At 44.6% G+C, this 20863-nt stretch overlaps 1 protein-coding gene across 2 annotated transcripts in view; it reads left to right on the top strand.

The window, feature by feature from the left end:
• LOC138261133 (uncharacterized) overlaps window positions 1–20863 on the top strand; it is a 170668-nt gene that overhangs the window by 24706 nt on the left and 125099 nt on the right. For both annotated transcript variants that reach the window (XM_069209809.1, XM_069209808.1), the window contains 7 exons: window positions 164–313; window positions 2870–3072; window positions 8059–8150; window positions 8611–8720; window positions 10470–10834; window positions 12348–12451; window positions 14117–14235. In XM_069209809.1, the coding sequence (XP_069065910.1) occupies window positions 164–313; window positions 2870–3072; window positions 8059–8150; window positions 8611–8720; window positions 10470–10834; window positions 12348–12451; window positions 14117–14235 (1143 nt within the window). The remainder of the gene's footprint in view (window positions 1–163; window positions 314–2869; window positions 3073–8058; window positions 8151–8610; window positions 8721–10469; window positions 10835–12347; window positions 12452–14116; window positions 14236–20863) is intronic.

Raw genomic sequence — 20863 nt, 5'->3', positions numbered from 1 at the left:
TCACATCCATGAAGGGTCTGGGGCTGAATGATTTGTTGCCCAGTGTCTACAATGCTATGCTTCTAAGGCATGTCACAGGCTCTTGAGTAGAATTTTCTTGTTCTGACAGTAGGTCTTTGCTGTTTAGTAAACAGTATCTGATGGTTATTTCTTTTTGTTTCAGGCCTCTGTTCCACCCAACATAGTTGCTGCTGCCCTAAAATGCGCCATTACAGACCCTGAATCTGATGGGGATCCAACATACACCATCTTGCTCTTCAGCAAACTTACTCTGGACAATTTCAGGGTCACTTTGAACTTGCTGGCCACAAAGGTACAGTATTTACACCAAGGCACACAATTACTCTTACTTCAGACTTAGCAGTATTCCCATATATACTCAACTGCTCAAACAGCAACAGCCATACATTGAAGAATTTCCGGGTCAAACATTTGCTGGACTTTACGTGTGCCAGAGGTAAGGACCCTGTCAGACATCAGCTGACAGGTACTGAGTAAACTCTGAGGAGACAGGGACTCAGGGTATTAGGGAAAGGCAGAGACTGCTTGACTGATTTAGGTTTGGAAAAAATAAGAACAATGAGAGAAGAGAAGTAGGAATTTCAAGAGGGTTCCTTGCCACAGTTAGTCCACCTTTGACCCAATCTTCATACAGATTATACTCATTCGTCAGCCACAAAATATATTTACACCCCACTTTACAGCAGTGGTGTTACATGGGCAGTCATGTGATCTTGCAGAAATTATTTTTTTTGTTATAATAGTTCTTACTATTGATTGCTACATTCCAAATAAGTACAGATATGATTTTCACAAGACAGTAAAAGCAATCTTTTTCAGAAAGTGTCAATGATGTACAGTGTGTTGCCATGTGGTGCATTTGATGTTGATGCATCACCGTCAATCTGCAAAGAGCTTCTCTAAAACCGGGCTTGACCTCACGCATTGGACCCTAGAGGGCTCCTTCAGACATGATTGCAGACAATTTGCATAAAATGCAAATGATAAAATACAGATTGCAAAGGAGTGACATAAAGTCCACATTTAGAGAATACTGGATGCTTTATGTGTGCCAACGGTGATTTCCGGCATTCCTTTGTTGGAACCTGATCTCTTCTTATGTGAATGTGTTGCAATGACAGAATTCAAGGAAGCATCATTTCATAGCTGAACTACTGCAATGTCAATCATTTTGGCAATGGGAATACTGCAGTTTACAATTACCAGATGGATCATCTAAAGCACTGTAGCTCACAGGTGTACCTAGAATATACAACCTAACTGCACAGAGCATAGGTTCAGTGGTGGAAGAGGGCAGTGGTCCCAACTAGTACCCCTAAGAAAAATTTGGCCCTCAGCACTTCTTTCACAAATTAAACCATTCACATACTTGAGTGGTATGAATAGTAAAAATCAGAATATTTACCATTGGTACCACAACCTGTGCAAATTGTATGCAGCGTCCGTGGCTGAGGGAAAATGTAGGGACTACTCCCCCACACAAATACTTGCAAACATACATAAAGAGTGAGTACAGGTTGTAACCTGAGGCAGAGCTCCCGCCAACATTGCTGACATGGTTGGACTGAATAGGAAGTAGGATTTCACTGGTGAGGAGAAATTACATGTGTACATATACTTTTTAATCATTTTGTTGGCTATGCTTTTGACTGTATAACTAATTATTCAGGTTGGCATGCCCTTTGGGGTGATGAGGGAACACTGTGGAATGTGGTGCACTGTAATGCAACCTGTTGTGCCACAGCATGTCACTGAAAGCAGACTACTACTCCAATCCTCCCCTGTAAGGCACTGAGGTTTAGTATGCCAAGCACTTATTGCTGACATCTTGCATGGTCTACCTGTCAATATCTTCCAAGCCATTAAAGCCAAACTTTAGCTTTAATTCTTTTGAGTTTATTAAATTGAGTACCATTATAATATATAACATTTCTGAAGTACTATAATATTGACATTCTTCCAAATGAGTATTAAATGTGACTTACTTGAAACATTAACTTAATTGTGCACTTTTACTAATATATTTCGGTGCACTATGTTTAAGAATTCGTTTTACACATTACAGAAAGGAGAAATAGCCACCCATTCTTCTCACACTTTAAGAAGCATAATGGCACAGCCAGGTTATGCTCCTTCATTGTTTTCATGTTATATGGTAGACACAGTGATTTCAGCCCTTATCTGTAGAGCCAGCATCCCACCAACAGCCAAACAGTTATCTTTGGGACAACATCAGATCACTTAGAGGAGACAAACACTTCCACATTTACCATCACAATGAGACCACTATAGTACTCACTTGAGGACGTGACATCCATTGAATGTGAAAGGAAGTGTAACCTTCACTTTAAGGACTTGTTGAAACAAGCATTGAAGGTTAATTTCTAGGTGTTATCTCAATGCTTGAGGAGACAATGACTAAACTGTCACCTACAGGACAATGTCATATCTCTTAGAGGATGCACTTATTCCAACAGTTACCTTTTGAAAGATGCCACAATACTCTAGGGTGAAGGCTAATCATTGTCTTGTTTGCAGAAGCACCACTGCTTCTCAGGTGATGGAGAGTAAATGGCTATGCAATATGTAAGGTGGTAAAATGTAGCCTAAACTTCCAGATAGTACCATGGATGGTGACTGGTGGGGAAGAGGTTTCATGACACTCGAAAGAAGAAGGATGAAGCTCCTCCCTTTCTCTTTCTCCTCTGATACCTCCCTGTGTACTGTGCACCATGTATACTGAACAAATGGAGTACTTGAAATACTTGTTGCTGGCGCTATTAGCAGCAGTGAGTACGTTGCAAAATTAAAATCTGTTAAAAAACCTTAAGCATCCTGCTTCTTACAGCTTTCTGGCGCCCACATAACTCTCCAAGGGAAGGACATGATGATGAAGGCAGCATGGCAGAGGCTACACAACGAGGATTCCTTCTACAACACAGGCTTCCTGTCATCCTGGTTCCAAGAAAGACTGCATTTATACATATCTGCCATTAACCAGAACATACTGAACTGCATGGCAAGTCTGTCGTGTGATGGGTTAGAGGCCATGTAAGTAGTCTGTACCATTGTAACTTTGACCAGGTCACAATCTATCAGAAATCAATGCACTGTAATTAAATCAATCAGCTGACATTGCAAGAACCTCTATGGAGTACACATGTTATGTTATTCACTCGATTTCTTACTTCCCCAACATCCTAATTCTTCTCTTCTCCCACAATCCCCACTCAACACCTTACTTGAAGATGTGTTGAAGGTGGTACAAAATGCCAGACCTTGTAGAAATGTGTAATTGTGTGTAATTTGTTAGCATTTGTGCAATTTCCACTAAAGTAATTGCATGGATTTCACCCAGACATAGTTGATATGACACAGCAGAATTCTGACACCCCAAATATGGGCCTCTATCATTAAGAAGCAAAAAAGCTGCGTTAGAAATGGGGTTCCTTGTTGGCAGTGGTTTGCACCCTGTCCAAGTAGGGACCTTCACTCTAGTCAGGGTAAGGAAGTCACACATCTAACACATATAGTGCAATTTGCGAATCGCAATTCAGGATGCAGGATGGTGTTGCAAAGGCCCACCTCATTAATATTAATGAGGTGGGTCGCAATTTGCGACCCCCTTACAACTTGCAGCACTCACAGGGATGGTGGCCTGCTGGAGACAGCAGACCACCATGTCTGTGACTGCTTCTAAATAAAGCAGTTTTTTTCTTTTTTTGTAATGCAGCCCGTTTTCCTTAAAGGAAAACGAGATGCATTACAAAATGAAAAAATGAAACATTTCAGTTTCATTTTTTCAGAGCAGGCAGTGGTCCATAGGACCACTGCCTGCTCTGAAAAAATGTTTCCCAGGCCATTCACAAAGGGGAAGGGGTCCCTTGGGGACCCCTTCCCTTTTGCGAATGGGTGGTAACTGCGATTGCTTTGCGACCGCGTTCGCGGTCACAAAGCAATGCAGCATCGCGCTGTGACTCGCAAATAGGAAGGGAAACACCCCTTCCTATTTGCGACTCGCAGTCCCGTTTTGAGAGTCAGTAACCAGGTTACCGACTCGCATAACGGGAATTGGGCATCGCGATGTGGGTTTTGCACGTCGCAAACAGTGAAATTCGCTGTTTGCGACGTGAAAAACCTTTGCTACATCTGGCCCTAAATGTAGTATAGTGCTCAAAACACAATAGCTCTAACTGGGGCTTACACAACATCTTGATGGAGTCATCTCCAACAGTGAGGAAGTGTGGGCCAGTCAGGGAGTCACAAGGACCCAAGTTACAGTACGTTGGAAAACAATGAGGAAACAAAGATGTTGCATGGAGTTGGAGAAGTGAGGCGTCTTTGGAGCTAGTGCCCTCTCGATTCATTCGGTATTGCCACCAGGGAAGTGAGGTGTCAGTTCCTTACTGTAGGCAGGGGAGGTGAGGTGTCGACTCCTTACTGTTGCAGCGGAGGTGATGCGCAGTTGGCTGTGAGTGTTCGGTTCCTTACGAGAAAGTGGGGGTCGATGGATCCAGCTGGTCAAGACATGAGGTGTCAAATTTGGGGTGTCGTGATTACAACACAGCGCCACAGAGGCTGCAGTGGAGTCAGAGTCCAGTGCCATGGATGCCAGTGACACGGCGCTCTGGACTCTGTGGACTTTCTGCCTTTGAAGTAGGCAAACTTCAAACATAAGTCTTTGTAGTGCACAAGACACTCTGGAAAAATCTATTGTAATTTCCATGCAGTTATAAGAAGAAATGTCCTTTATTAGAGCAGCACAGCACAGCAGGTCTTACACCAACCATTCCCGGCTGTTTCTGCCCGACATTCTAGATGCTCTCCCACTACCTAACTACAACAATTGAAAGATAAACATGCAACATCTTCTCCTTTAAGTAAATAAACAAAGAAAGAAAACAAACAAAAAATAAAATAAAATAAATATATATCCAATATACCTAAATAGTAGAAAAAAAAAATTACAAATCTCCTTTAAACCCTCTGCATTTACCCACCCTCTTCGCATTCAAAACTTTACCTTCTTGGGCAACAAGGTTGTTCTCATTAACTTTCATTACTTTGATAGCACGACCAAAATTAGAATCACTTTATGCAATTAAACAAGGTTTCAGGATTCTCACCCAGTCTCCTACCACAAATGTAGGTTTTCTGACTTCCCGTCTCTCATCATATCTCACTTTCATTTTCCTCTGTTTCTCTCATACATTCTAAGCTACCCAGCTGAGATTAACAACATCAACTTTTTGCATTTTCTTCCTTATCCACCAAGGACACAGCTTTGAGCTAGGATCCCTTCCTTTCAACAACCGAAATGGACTCACCTCAGTAACAGAATGTGGAGTAATACGATACATCCACAACCTTTCTCTCAGACTACTGTTACATTCAACTCCTGAATTACGTGCCACTTCAATACCATCTTTGACGACACGGTTAAACCGCTCCACCTGACCATTCTCCTGGGGTTTATATAAAGATGTGGTTATATGTTTGATATCACACTTCAACAAATATTCCTCCTTTTTGCGTGGCTTAAGCTGTACACCATTATCAGTTACCAACACTTCTGGGCAACCCTTTCTAGTGAACACTTCACTCAAAAATTCAATCACAGCAGATGATGTAGCCTGTGCAACAAACTTAACCTCAGGCCACTTTGAATGGTAATCAATTATCACCAAGGCATACCTGGCTTGCTGGGGTAACTCTTTGAACGGAGCAGAAATATCAGAGGCCACCTTTTCCCACAGTGAACTTGGCCATTACACATGTTTGAGATGTTGCTGCGGCTTTTAGACGTATGCGGCTCCTTGACATCTCGTGCTGGTTCAGTTGTTTGAAAAGCACGGATTGATTTAAGGTTAGTTAAAAGTAAACTTGCCTTTTCATTACAATTATGCAGTTTAGTCATACGAAGTCAAAAATTTCTCGGAATACCACTGCAATCTTGTAAACAATTGTGTTCAGGCTGCGGTGATATGTTCAATTGAATCGCAATATTTGGGTCCATAAAAGTGGTATCGCACCTGTGCTGCTGAAGTAGCAAATATCTTTTCCCCTTGTCGCCACATGTAAAAAACAAATTGTAATTTTCATGAAGATATAAAAAGAAACGTCCTTTATTCGAGCAACATAGTAAAGCGGGTCTTACACCAACCATTCCCAGTTCCTTCTGCCCGACATTCTAGATCCTCTCCCACTCCCTAACTACAACAATTCAGAGATAAACATGTAAAACCCTGCCTTTTACCTGCCGTGGCCCCAGACACACTCCGGAGGGTTGGAGACTGCTTTGTGTGAGGACAGTCACAACCCTATTCAGCCCTATTGAACCCTATTCAGGTGCAAGTTCCTCCCACTACTCTAGCTCAGGAAGACCCATCAGCCTGGTGATGGGCTACTAGGACATGCAGCTCCCTTTGTGTGAATGTCTATAGTAAATGCACAAAAACAACATCACCCTGACCCAGACATGTATTCAGCAGACAGGCAGAGAAACAGAATGGTTAAGCAAGAGAATGGGCACTTTCTAAAAGTTGCATTTTGAAACTCACAATCTAAAAAACAACTTCACCAAAATATGTATTTTTAAATTGTGAGTTCAGATAATCCAAACTCCATATCTCTGTCTGCGTCCGATGGGAGAAATCACTTAAAAGATATTTCAAGGCAATCTCTATGTTACCCTATGGCAGAGATAGGCCTTCCAATAGTTGAAAACCAAATTTAGCAGTATTTCACTATCAGGACATGTAAAGAACACCAATACATGCCCTACTTTTTAAATACACTGCACCCTGGCCATGGGGTTGCCATGGTTCTACTTCAGGGGTGACTTGCATGTAGTAAAAGGGAATGTTTGGGCCTGGCAAGTGGGTGGACTTGCAACATTAAAATGGCAGTTTAAAACTGCACACACAAACACTGCAGTGGCAGGTCTAAGACACGTTTACAGGGCTACTTGTGTGGGTGGCACAATCAATGCTGCAGGCATACTAGAAGCACTTCATTTACAGGCTTAAGGCACACATAGTGCACTTTACTAGGGACTTACTAGCAAATCAGGTATGCCAATCATGGAGAAAACAATCACTGATACATTTTAAACAGGGAGAACTTGCACGTTAGTACTGGTCAGCAGTGGTAAAGTGCCCTAAGCCCTAAAGCCAAGGCAAACAAAATTCAGCACAGGGTCAAAAACAGGAGGTCAGAAGCAAAAAGACAGGTGAAACCATGCCAATTGCTGATAGGTCTAACAAGCTGCATATTGACAACTATATTGCAGGGTTGTGTGTTGAAATACCAACTTCAGACACATAGGCCCTCATTACTACATCAGCAGTCTTTTTACAAGACCACCAAAGCCGTGGGCACTTGAAGACTGCCAGTGCTGGCGGTCTTCTGACCACCATATTACGAGTACTGCAGGATTTCTGCCACATTTTGGGCAGATAGCCTCCAGTCATGCTGGCGGTCGGAGGTGCATGGGCAGTTCCACCACTGGCCCGCCCCGCCAAAAGGACTCCACCAGCCGTATTATGACCTGTAATATGGCCTGGCAGTGTCCTGATTGCTGGGCGCTGCCGGCAGTAGAAGCACCTTTTCCCATTCCCTGCACGATGACCTCCTCGCCGGACAAGGCATGTCGATCGTCCATCAGGGGAGGGGTGTGGGGGGGGTGGTTCGATGTTGTGTGTGCGTGGGTGTTGTCTGCTTTTGTGAATGTAAGTGGTATGCGTGTGTGTATGCGTGTGTGAATGTGTGCATGATTGTTGAAGTGAGTTCATGTATGGATGCTTGTGAGTGAGTGCGTGTATGGATGCTTGCGAGTGAATGTGTGCATGTAAATGTTGGTGAATGAGTGTGTGCGAGGTGCATAAATGAGTGTATGCAGGGTGCGTGTGGGTGTCTGTGTGCGTGTATGTGGGGGAATATTCTGGTGGCACAATTTTCTGGAGTCGATATTAAGGTGGAACATCATACTGACGTGGTCAGGACTAGAAGATTTACTGCTTTCCTATGTTGTTGCAGGGTGCAGGCTCTGGATATCGTGTATGATGACCTGGAAAACACCACTGTGCTGATGATAATTGGCTGGATCGAGACAACCCTTGCTGCACGAGGTGAGCGGGGCATCCGAAAGAGGGATGCAATAGATTCAGTGCAAAACTAAACCCAGGCACTTGCAGCAGATAGCCACATTAGCACAAAAGCAAGGGGGGGGACTTGGAGGTCAAATTAATCAATTATAAACATTACCTTGCTTCTTGAGAGAGAGAGAGAGAGAGAGAGAGAGAGAGAGAGAGAGCGCGTGAGAGGCAGAGAGAGAGAGTGTGTGTGTGTATCTGTGTATATCAAAAAACTAAAAGTGCAGTTACATTTGCCTATGTGACTGTATGTGTTGTGTGTGTGGACAAAAACCGCTACTAAAATGAATGCGTACAGTCGAGCTTGATAAAAAAAACATAATGCATTGAAACAGCCAAGTTAAATATTGTTACAAATAAGGTTTTGCAACACAAGCCAACGTTAGGAAAGTGCAGACATGAAGTGTCTAAGGCCTTTTATTTTGGTTTCTTTTAGGTGGTTGTCCCAGGGCCAGTATGGCAGAATGGATTGCCGCCTATTGGAATGGTTTTAGTAACGCAACTTCACTATCTGTATTTACGCAGTCCTGGAGTGGGTTCAATGTGGTAAGCCTTTTATTTCCACATGAAGGGTGTGTAAACCATGTCATGAGGGTGAATCTCAGCCGGCTTTACATACTTTTAGCCAACAGATTTTAGCATAGCCACTGCCTGTGGAAATTAGTTTGAAGTAGATTTAGATTCATGTTTGCCAAATGAGGGTTTTCTAAACACGTGACAATGACCACTACCCTCTTGAACGCACACTGGACACCTCTAGAATAGTTTGGCCAAATGAGACCCTTATATTGTGACATACAAAAAAGAGACAGTGTAGGAGAGCAAAGGGGAGCGAGAACAGGGTAATAGAGTAGGGGATGGTGATAAATTGTTCTCCGCCGGCTGAATTGGGGGAGTTTTAGCCACTCTGCGTTATGCTTGTAACATGGAGTTCCGGCCAAATTCCGTCATGTGCCACATGGTGGAGTTTTTTCTCATGTCAGGCTCGCAAATGGAAACTTGTTAAGCGTGAGGGAGATCTGCATCTCCTAATGTGATTTTTGGTGCTAGGAGGTCACACTATGAGATTTCTCCCGCAGAGGTGGTTGAGGCTCGAGAAGAAAATCTGTTTGAGCAGCAACAAAATCAACTCACAAAGCAGCGCCCTCTGGTGCACTGCATGGTGCCCTTTTCGCTGATTTTTTTAGTGCAGAATGAGCTCCCAGTGCTAAATATCCTGGTAAGCAGCCCAATGTGTCCTACTTGCGCCCATTCACATACTGTAAATACACAGAATCTCGTTGAGTTTTCATGTCAGTCTGTGAAACTCCATGGAGTGAAACTCTGGGAGTTCCTCCCACCTCTACAATAGAGTGTGTGATGAGGATGAAAGGGAGACAGAAAGAGAAAGAGATAGAGGCTGAGCGAGACAGAAAGAGAAAGAGATAGAGGCTGAGGAAAGTCAGAGACTGAAATTGAAAGAAAAAGAGAGAGCAGCAGAGAGCGAGAGAAAGCGATGGTGAGAGACAAACTGAGAGATCGAACTAAAGGAACAAAAAGACAGAGAAGGTGAGATGGAGTAAAAGGAGAGGAGACAGAGCAGAAGAAGAGAGAAATAGCTATAGAAAAATTTCCCAAACCAATGAAAATGCCCAATTATATGGCTACTTGAATATGAGAACAGACACACAAATAGAGACATCTTCTCGCGGAGAGACATGTATACATCCCAGAGAACAATATGCCCACCAAATCACCTCAACCATACAGACATTCAGCCTTGAACCCCACACAAACAGACATGTGGAAGGAACTTCATTTAGGGTAAGTACGCAGACTCAATTCATACTGACATAACGAGAGTTGATGCCACAGGCTCTTTGTTTGTGAATGCCACAGCAGATGCCTTAATTCATTATTGCACAGAGGCTCCTTAGGCAGTTCAGATATCTCTTCTACACCTCAATGCTATTGAGACCACCAACAATCTAAATCATCTTCTTAACCCATTCACTACCTACCCACAGACACAGGTGTCTGGCCACGACCAACCCATTCACTATAAATCAAAAGGTGTCACTTCCGGGTTCATAAGTTGGCCCATCACTCTCTGCTGATGTCCACATTGTACACACATGGGAATGGGTGGAGGGGGTGTGGCAGTGACGTAGCCTATGTGAATTTGTTGACTTCATCTGCAAGTCGATCTTGCTTGAGATTTGCATTAGGCCCCTACCTCATGTTTTCACAGGGAATATATGCCTTTCGTGCTATGACATTAATCACAAGCTACATTTCTGTGCATTCTTCCTCCAGTCTGAAGCCTTGGATGTCCTGGATTCGCACCAGCTTGCAGAATACGCAGTGACATCAGAGGTACTGATGTCTGAGTCCAAGAGTGTGGCCGTCATATCGACCTTGAACGCAAGAGACGTCGGATATGTGCTGTCATTCTTGGACAACGTACAGGCACTTGTTGCCATGCCAGAGTTTGACCACCAAGTGCTGTACTCCCTGCTAAGCATTACTATGAGGAAAGTCACCATCAGCTTCCCAGATGTCTGTGTGGCCACCTTGAAACAGCTGTTCCAACTTCACCTGAGGTTCCTGTTGGTGGTCATTGACAAACCAATGTTGGACCTCATTCCAAGGTTCATCGGATGCAGCGACTACCACGATATGTGAGTATGAAAAAATGGCATCTGCACCTTTCCGAAAAAAACATTGAGGGAAACAGTGCTACTGGCTCACGATGAAAGGTTGCATCAAAAGATGGATGACTTTACTCTTTTGGTACAAAAATAATTGCTTGATGTTTTTTCCCAACATTATCCACCTGAGAGGTTCCTTGTGGCCCTGACTTGTTCAGAAGTGTTAGACAAGGAAAATTAGTTTTACAGACAAAACTTCTATCGAAGTGCTTCCTTTTTGTTCCCAATAAATTGAAACCAAACATGTAAAAAAATTTGATTTTACAGATCACATTATTCAAAGCCCTTTAAGAGGAGCTTGAAAACTACCTATTGTGTGAGGGAATGAGGAAAATCGTGAGGGAAAATATACTTGCGGCTTCCTGTCAATTCTACATTCTAGCTCAACAATGGGAAGAGAAGAGGACATATTTCTTTAGTAGGGGTTTGCAGAAAATAAAAGACGAAACCCTCTAACTATGCAAATGATTTGATCCTATTGTTTCATATGTAGCATCAATAAACATGTGTGTTGTCAGTAATCTCGAGCTTTGAAAAGACAAGGATGGGTTTCTAGTATTTTTTTAAGCACTTGATGTCTACCTGCAGGTTTTCTTGTGAATCTGTCCTTAAATGATTAATTAAAGGATTCCTTTCAACTCAGATTCTTTATAAGGGACAACCGTGCCTGTACATATTAACAATGTCTTAAGGTTCTTCCATACTGCTGATTCTTCCCATACATCTTGTTTGTGAAGAAATGCTACTGAAATATACAGGACCAACCAATAATTCGAAAAGAGGCAACCTGAATTAACCACTTGAAGAGGACTTTATAGTGTGATGTTCAGTCGCGGCTGGCAACTTAGAAAAGTGGCAGGCGAGGCTGGGGGGGTAAAGCAAAAATAAAAAGTAAATTTAAAAAAAACTGACGCGAACGTCGCTGCCGCTCTACGCTGCCCTCAGCTGCACTGCAGGCTCCCAGCCTGCCCTGCGGCCAATCATGATGCTGCTCCAAGCAGCATTACGCTTGGCTGGAGCGCACAGGCTGGGCGCTCCAACGCAGACTGGGAGCCTGGGACGGCTCTCTCCAACTCGGCAATACAGTACTGGGTTGTAGAGAGCCCTTGCGCGCCCGAGATGGCCGGCCAAACATATATGCACACTGAGGGGAGTGCTCTGCGCACTCACCTCACTGCTCTTCACCCCCGTGGCCCTGCCCCCTTTAAAAATAAAAAGATAATAAAAGCAACCATACACACAGGAAGATAACGGAGATATTTTGCCCTTGGTAAGACCCCTTCATGAGCACCCCTACAAGTGTTTAAACCGTTTTTTTAGCCTGAAATAGATCTACGTTGGCTGAGTAAATTATTTACGGATGTGACTGTAGGGCAGGCATGGATGCGTAATGGTGGTTCAGGGCCCTACGGGGGCACATGCAGCAAGCAGGAAGAGAGTGTCTGAACACAGGTACTCATCCGCCGCTTTTGTTTCTGGACAGAGCCAATGGACTGGATGCAGTGTTTGAAGCATTAAATGAAGATCAGCAAAGGGCGGTTCTCGACTACAAAATAGAATTTCTGGCCAATCAGACTCTCAAAGACGGTAAGGTTGTTTCATTTGATCGATCTAAATTATGTTGTATAGAGATTTTTACATGAGGTGTGCGAAGTTGATAAAGTAGTTCTCTGACAACTTCATGATTTTTTTTAAAGTTCGCCAACTTTAGGAAATGGACAACGTTTAAAAAAAAAGAAGAAAAAAAAGAGCGGATTGGCTTGATGTAAATTCTGCAAGAGAAATTCTATGCAAAATTACAATTTTCGAGAGAAAAAATGTTATGCGGAAAATCTCCTGCAAGAAATTTCAACCACTAGCAAAGTTGACAGAAATTGTGTTTTTTTCCCAGATCGATTTCTTCCAGAGACTTTTCGCAATGACAGCTTCCTTTAACATTGTTTCCGCTAACCTCCCGTTTTACAAATTTTACTTAGTTTGTGAAATTGACAAAGATTGCAGTTTAAAAAAACTTAATTGAATTGCGAAGTACAATTCTTTGCACCACACTAGTAACATGAAAACATGTATTCAACTGATCTTGAAACATAAAACAGGCGAGTATCAGTGCCCCTGTTTTGGGGGATCCCCTAGCCTCTTCGTTTTATCATGTGGCATACCTTCCTAAGCCATTCGTCGGTGCACCAACATGTCATGGGGTACTGAGCTAGTGACGATGGTGCTTTCCAGCATTTGTCCGCACCACTGCCAGTCAGTGACAGCATACAAATCTAACTTTTTGCAGAAGCGTAGCTATCAAGGAGCAGCGGAACCAGTGTGCAGAGTCCCGAGAGGTTCGTTGCAGCTCTTTGTTGCTGGTTTTAGGGCCAGTGGCACCCTTGTTATACCGCAAAAAAAAAGAAGTTCCTCCCCCTTCAACCAACCAATCAACAGAACCGTTACAAATCCATGCATTCTACAGTCCCCACAAGGATTGTTGTAGGCCGTTTTTTATTGCAGTTTTCATTGGACCTTCAAAGTACAAGAAATCAAAGGAAACCCACCGACATCAACAATAGATATGGATTTATAACGAAGTGTCTGCTGTTCAAGAGAAGTGAGGGAAAAAGAGAGCAGAGATCAGTGGGTGTTTTTGAAGAGCAGGTCAAAGAGGAGCTGTGAGAGTTAAAGGAAAAGGGGGAGTGCAATCTGGCTTCTTCATGTCAGGCAAATTGTGTAATTTGAGTGGTGGAGAAAGCTATCCTGCCAAATACACTGGCTCTGGCACGTAAGAAGACAGTAATTCATTCCTCACTTTCTGTGAATGATGGAATGCCTTGGTATCATCAGGGATATCTATAGACCCCAACATCCTCCAAGAATCTCTTTGTTTACCTTGTTGGTCTGCCTTTCCTTGCATCATCTGCATTCAAGGCCCTTCTTCTCGACTTCGAACATATGTGTCTTTCTCTAGAGGAATAATGTGGGTGAACCTTACCTCCTCCTTATCTCCCCCCACACCTCCCACTCCTCCGCTGCAGGTGAGTGAGATAAGTACACTTCATGAACAAAAATATGAATGAACATTACAGATTACAGGCCCACTATGTGAGTGAAAGCACGATGATGATATACTACTAATCATAAAAGTTTTATTGTATGTGTAGACAATTTTTACATGCTTTTGTACATAAAAATACCAGCATTTAAATTAATAAAAAAACAAATAGTCAAAATGTAAATTAAATACAAATAAATATGTTTAACACACAGGAAGTGCCTGCACCCTAATGCATGAGAACAGTACAGAATGGCTGGATAATAATCTAGGACCATACAGCTTTCTCCTTTCATTTCAAGAAATTGTGGCTATCAATCACAACTTCATTGGGGTAAGTTTTGCTTGAACTTTTGGTGTTAAACTCTTGTGACGGACAAACAACTCATAGTTGTAGACATCTTGCTTCGTCATCGTATGCAAAAGATTGAAGCATTGAACCAAGCACCTGTGTATATGTACGCATCTGGGATGTATAACATAGGCAAGGATCGCACTCCCCGGCACATACATTGGACACCCTGATTCTAATTAGCCGTAGGACTGCTGGTGCCCTTTATTTTATTTTTTGGGGTTTTTCTTTTAAATATATTAAGATATATTATTATTATACTTTATTAGGGTCTCAGTTATATTTACAATATGTACTTGTAATATAGTCACTGAAAAAAACGGAGGTTACAGGGGGTGTTATAGTTAGGTTCACGTTTTACCCACACAAAACCATAGAAATTCAGCAGTTATAGCCTGAAACATTCCAGACAGCAGCTGAACTAACTTGAATTTCTTGAAGATTCTTCAGATAACACCAAAGTTATTAACAAAACAAAAAATGCTTTGTCAATGGGAAAAGTCGGTCCTAACTCCACCTATATATATATATATTGTCCAAAAAGGTCCAAACAAGGGGAGCATTCCATGAACTCACGAGGAGCCTTAAAAATGTTTATCACCAACATTACACTTTCTATCGCCATTGTTGAGGAAGTGCTGGGAGGGTCCATTATTCATAGTCATTCAGTGGGTACGAGTGGGTGCGAGAGTGAGTGAATGACAGAGTTGAAAACTGACCTTTTTCCATGGAGAATCTACCAACTTTGTATTTAATATTTTCACATAAGAATGAATGAAGGTAACAAAAGACAGAAACACTCTAAATGGTCCACAAACCAACAGTATCAAAGTCACCTTAGTTCTGAGCCTTGGAGAGACCATCCATCATAAATGTAGTTACCTAGCAGAAAGTGCACCTCTCTATGTCTCAAAAGCTTATTGGACTTCCTGGAAAGCAGACTCCAGAGGATATTTAATCAGCCAGGTCACCTTTTGTACTATCCAGCTGCGAGGTAATCGATCAGGGCTGCGAGTGGTGCAGGAGACACTACAGGCCTCATTATGAGTCTGGCGGTCCATGGACCGACATACTCGCAGTGGCGCTTGGACTGCCGCCGAAAGGGACGGTCAGAGGCTCTATTATGACTGTGGCCGGCATCAATGTGACAGCCCTGTTCCCTGCTGGGCCAGGGGGCAAAACGCTTTTTCAGTCCGCCGGCTCAGCGGGCAACTCGTAATAGGGCAGACCGGCGTGGCGGTCTTCTGCTGAGAAAGAGTTTAGAGGGCGGCCTCTGCCCCCGCCAAACTCATAAGGGCCTATATCAGTGACCCACAAAGTCTGTTCATAGAAAACCCATAAACTGAGGAGTGGACGAGCCCACTTAGTAAAGGTGGGAAAGATTCAATGAAGGTCAGGACTGGGCTCCACTTTGCCAAGAGAATGTATTCCAAACAAGGTCCATATTTGTCCAGGCTTCAATCCTTCCCATGTAGATTCTCCTGCAGTCAGAGGTGACCCGTCTGTGTATTTATACAAGAGCTCAAGTTAAGTGGGACACTAAATTTAAAGGGCAAAATAATAAAATAAATAATGTTACATACAAATATTGAGGGGCCTGTTGCATGGTTAATGTTGGACCTGGCTTTTTGACAGGGTCATCCTCAAACTTTTTGCCTTCCTCCTTCTCTTTTTCTGACCTCATTTTTGCTGGTTTTTAGACTCTGCGCACTTTACCACTGCTAACCAGTGCTAAAGTGCATATGCTCTCTCCCTTAAAACATGGTACCCTTGAATCATACCTGATTGGACTATTAATTTACTTATAAGTCCCTAGTAAGGTGCACTTTATGTGCATAGGGCTGGTAAATTAAATGCTACTAGTGTGCCTGCAGCACTGGTTGTGCCACCCACTTAAGTAGCCCCTTTTCCTTGTCTCAGGCCTGCCATTGCAAGGCCTGTGTGTGCAGTTTCACTGCCACCTCGACTTGGCATTTAAAAGTACTTGCCAAGCCTAGAACTCCCCTTTTTCTACATATAAGTCACCCTTAATGTGTGCCCTAGGTAACCCCTAGAGCAGGGTGCTGTGTAGATAAAAGGCAGGACATATACCTGTGTAGTTATATGTCCTGGTAGTGTAAAACTCCTAAATTCGTTTTTACACTACTGTGAGGCCTGCTTCCTTCATAGGCTAACATTGGGGCTGCCCTCATACACTGTTGAAGTGGCAGCTGCTGATCTGAAAGGAGCAGGAAGGTCATATTTAGTATGGCCAAAATGGTAATACAAAATCCTGCTGACTGGTGAAGTCGGATTTAATATTACTATTCTAGAAATGCCACTTTTAGAAAGTGAGCATTTCTTTGCACTTAAATCTTTCTGTGCCTTACAATCCACGTCTGGCTGGGCTTGGTTGACAGCTCCTTGTGCATTCACTCAGACACACCCCAAACACAGGGTACTCAGCCTCACTTGCATACATCTGCATTTTGAATGGGTCTTCCTGGGCTGGGAGGGTGGAGGGCCTGCTCTCACACAAAGGACTGCCACACCCCCTACTGGGACCCTGGCAGACAGGATTGAACTGAAAGGGGACCTGGTGCACTTCTTAGCCACTCTTTGAAGTCTCCCCCACTTCAAAGGCACATTTGGGTATAAAACAGGGCCTCTGCCCTACCTCATCAGACACTTGCTGGAGAAGAAACCTGAACCAGAAACTACATCCTGCCAAGAAGAACTGCCTGGCTGCTCAAAGGACTCACCTGTCTGCTTTCTACAAAGGACTGCTGCCTTGCTGTTGCCCTGCTGCCTTGCTGAACTCTTGTCTGGCTGTGAAAGTGCTCTCCAAGGGCTTGGATAGAGCTTGCCTCCTGTTCCCTGAAGTCTCAGGACCAAAAAGACTTCTCTCTTTTACTTGGACGCTCTGTGCGCCGAAAATTTCGACGCACAGCTTGTTTCGCGGCGAGAAAAACGCCGCACACCGACGCTGATCGACGCAACGCTCTTGGGACGATCGAAGATCCGACGCACGGCCTCGCAAGGACAACGCCGCCCGACCTCTAGAGGAGAAATCGACGCGACGCCTGCCGTGAGATCGTAATTTCAACGCGCAGCCCCGCAGATCGAAGTCTAGAGGAGAAATCGACGCGACGCCTGCCGTGAGTTCGTAAATTCGACGCGCAGCCGGAGAACAAGCAGGAGAATCCACGCACAGACCCGGGACATCTGGTAATCCCCGCGATCCACAGAAAGAGACTGTCCACGCGCCGGAAAACGACGCCCGACTTTCCCGCGTGGAAAATAATGACGCAAGTCCGTGTGTGCTGAGGAGAAATCGACGCACACACCCTTTTTCCACGCACCTTTTCTCTTGTGGCCCTCTGAGGAGATTTTTCCACTCTTAACCAGGTACTTGTGCTTGAAAGAGACTTTTGTTACATTCTAAAGACTTAAGACACTTTATATCACTTCCCTGTGATATTTCTACAATTTTCCATTGCAACTTTATTCTTTTTGACCTACAATTATCCTGATAAATATTATATATTTTTCTAAACACTGTGTGGTGTATTTTTGTAGTGCTATATGGTGGTATTGTATGATTTATTGCACAAATACTTTACACATTGCCTTCTAAGTTAAGCCTGACTGCTCGTGCCAAGCTACCAGAGGGTGGGCACAGGATAATCTTGGATAGTGTGTGACTTACCCTGACTAGAGTGAGGGCTTTTGCTTGGACAGAGGGTAACCTGACTGCCAACCAAAAACCCCATTTCTAACATTGGTGATCAGCGGTGAGGATAGGACTTGTATTTGTGCAGTGACATACAGTAGCTAAGTATCTCACTACCTACCCACAGTTGAAGGTCAACTTGGTTTTTATCTCTTTTTGAAAATCCGTTTTTTCCTGACAATTTTCAAAAACTAAATCCTCACTCAACATGTCTCTGACTGGGTCTCAGACAGGGGACTTTGACCTAGTCCAGTTGGATACATACACGGTCAAACAACTAAGAGGATTCTGCAGGGCATTAAGGGTACCCACCCAAGGGGCCTCCAGAAAGGAGGACTTTCAAGTGGCGCTGAGGGCCTGGGCAGAAGCCCATTTAGAGGATGATGAGGAAGAGGAGCCAGAAAATGGCCCCTCAGAAGGATTTTCACTATCTATGGATGGTGTTACCACTGCAATTGTGCACCCTTCCAGACCAGGGAGCAGTGTCTCCATACAAAGCCTGACCGCAGAGGAAAGGAGAGAGGAAAGGGAGTTCCAATTGCAAATGGCAAAACTGAAAATTGAGGCGCAACAGGAGGAAAGGAGGGCAGAAAGAGAAGCCAAACAAAGTGAAACTGAAAGAACAGCCAAACAGATTCAAGCAGAAGCTGAAAGGGCAGCCAAACAAGCGGAAGCTGAAAGAGCAGTCAAACAAGTGGAAGCTGAAAGAGCTTTGGCTGAAAAGAAACTATTGTTGGCTCATGAACTGAGTCTCAAGGAGCTGGAGATCAAGGCAAGACAGTCTGAATCCAGCAATAATGGTGGCAGCATACAGACAGGACCTGCTGGAGAAAAGAAGGTTCGTATACCCAAAAATGTGGTGCCCAGTTTTGTGGTGGGAGATGACATAGATAAATGGTTAGCTGCTTATGAAGTTGCACTAAGGGCTCATGAGGTTCCTGAAGGGCAATGGGGGGTAGCTATGTGGGGTTATGTACCGCCATTGGGGAGGGATACACTCCTCACATTGGATCAACCTGATCAAAACACATACCCACTTCAGAAAGCCATTTTACTTGCCAAGTTTGGGCTGACCCCTGAGGGATACCGTCAGAGGTTCAGGGACAGCACCAAACAAACCACACAAACATGGGTAGATTTCTTTGACTTCTCCAGTAAGGCACTGAATGGATGGGTGCGGGGCAACAAAGTAGCTGATTATAAAGGTTTATATGACTTGATTCTGAGAGAGCATATGCTTAATACTACTTTTACAGAGTTGCGCCAGCACTTAGTGGATAGTAAGCTGACTGATCCCAGGAAGCTTGCTGAGGAGGCGGACCTCTGGGCAAGCACCAGAGTGTCCAAAAAGGTATCTGGGAGTGACCCCGAGAAGGGTAGTTCCGGTTCCCCCCAACAAAGTGAGGGGGAGGTTAGATATGACCCAGACGAGTTCCAGAGTAAGGGGGGAAGAAAGGGTTCCCATACCCCCTCTGAGAAACAGGGTGGGGGTTCTGGTGGGCAGTGGCCCAAAGCATCCCATTCCCACCCCCGCTGCTTTGAGTGTTCCCAGATAGGACACAGGAAGGGGGACTCTGTCTGTCCAAAGAACTCCCCCAATATTGGGACCTCTACAGGGGTGGCCCATGTGGCCTTAGGGGAATGTCGTCCCCAGGGGCAGGTCGTAGACCATGCCTTCATCTCCTTCAGTTGGGAGGTGGACTCAGAGGGTAAACTGGTGATCCCTGAGGGTGGGAGTCGTCACTTCCACCAGGTGGGAGTGAATGGGATCCCAGTCACCGCTCTGAGAGACACGGGGGCTAGTCTTACCATGATTGTGGAGAGACTAGTGTCACCAGAGCAGTACACCGGACAGGTGTGTAGAGTGACTCCAGCCATTGGGGAAGATTTCTTCCGCCCCATGGCCCGGGTGTCCCTAGAGTGGGGTGGGGAGGTGACCCAGAGGCGGGTCATAGTTAGTCCCCAGCTGCCCATTGACTGCATTCTGGGGAATGAGTTTCCCTTAGTGTCAGGAGAGCTGAGAGGGCCGACCCCCAAGGGTGCCCTAACAGTTCAGATATCTGGCGGTACCACTCCCCAGAGGAGGGTATGTAAGCCCAGATGGGGAGGCACGGGGAGGAAGGACTCACCCCTGTCCTCTGTTCAGCCTCAGAGTACAGACCCTGGGCTGAGGGACCAGTATCAGGGACCCACCCCTGACCTGGTGAGAGTGGAGAAGGGGTGCCAGACCCCTGGGGTTACTACCCCCCATTCTGGGATGCTACAGGAATCCCTGGGGAGCTCCCTACCAGCCCCCCAGCTGGAGGAGAAGCTCAGCCAACGGCCCCCCTCCGGGTCTCCACCTAGCAGTGGATGGTCAGGGGCCTGGCTCATAACACTGACAGCTGTCAGTGGCATCTATTTGTTTCTGTCCTTGTGGGCAGAGTTTTCCCTGGGTTGGGGACAGAAGTCAGACCCAAGGAATGGAATGGGCCACATCACTTTGTTGGCCATGGTGATACTGTCTGCATACTGGGATACATCTGTAAGCAAATTAAAGTTAGGAGCTGTACAGATGGGGTCCTCAGGTGATGAGAAGGGTTCCCCATGGGCCAGATCAGTGGCCCCAGAGAGTATAGACAAAGAAGCCTCACTGAGTTCGGAAAGGCATAGAACTGGCGAGTGCCCCTGCAGTAGTGGGCCATTGTCCATGTTCTATCGCCTTAAGCAGGGAAGTCCATCAGAGTGTTGATTAGTCTACCCTGGCTTTAGGCTGGGAGGGGGTCATGTTGGACCTGGCTTTTTGACAGGGTCATCCCCAAACTTTTTGCCTTCCTCCTTCTCTTTTTCTGACCTCATTTTTGCTGGTTTTTAGACTCTGCGCACTTTACCACTGCTAACCAGTGCTAAAGTGCATAT

The sequence above is a fragment of the Pleurodeles waltl genome, chromosome 10, assembly GCF_031143425.1.
Source record: "Pleurodeles waltl isolate 20211129_DDA chromosome 10, aPleWal1.hap1.20221129, whole genome shotgun sequence".
Taxonomy (NCBI): domain Eukaryota; kingdom Metazoa; phylum Chordata; class Amphibia; order Caudata; family Salamandridae; genus Pleurodeles; species Pleurodeles waltl.
This window is presented reverse-complemented; position numbering and strand designations above follow the sequence as displayed.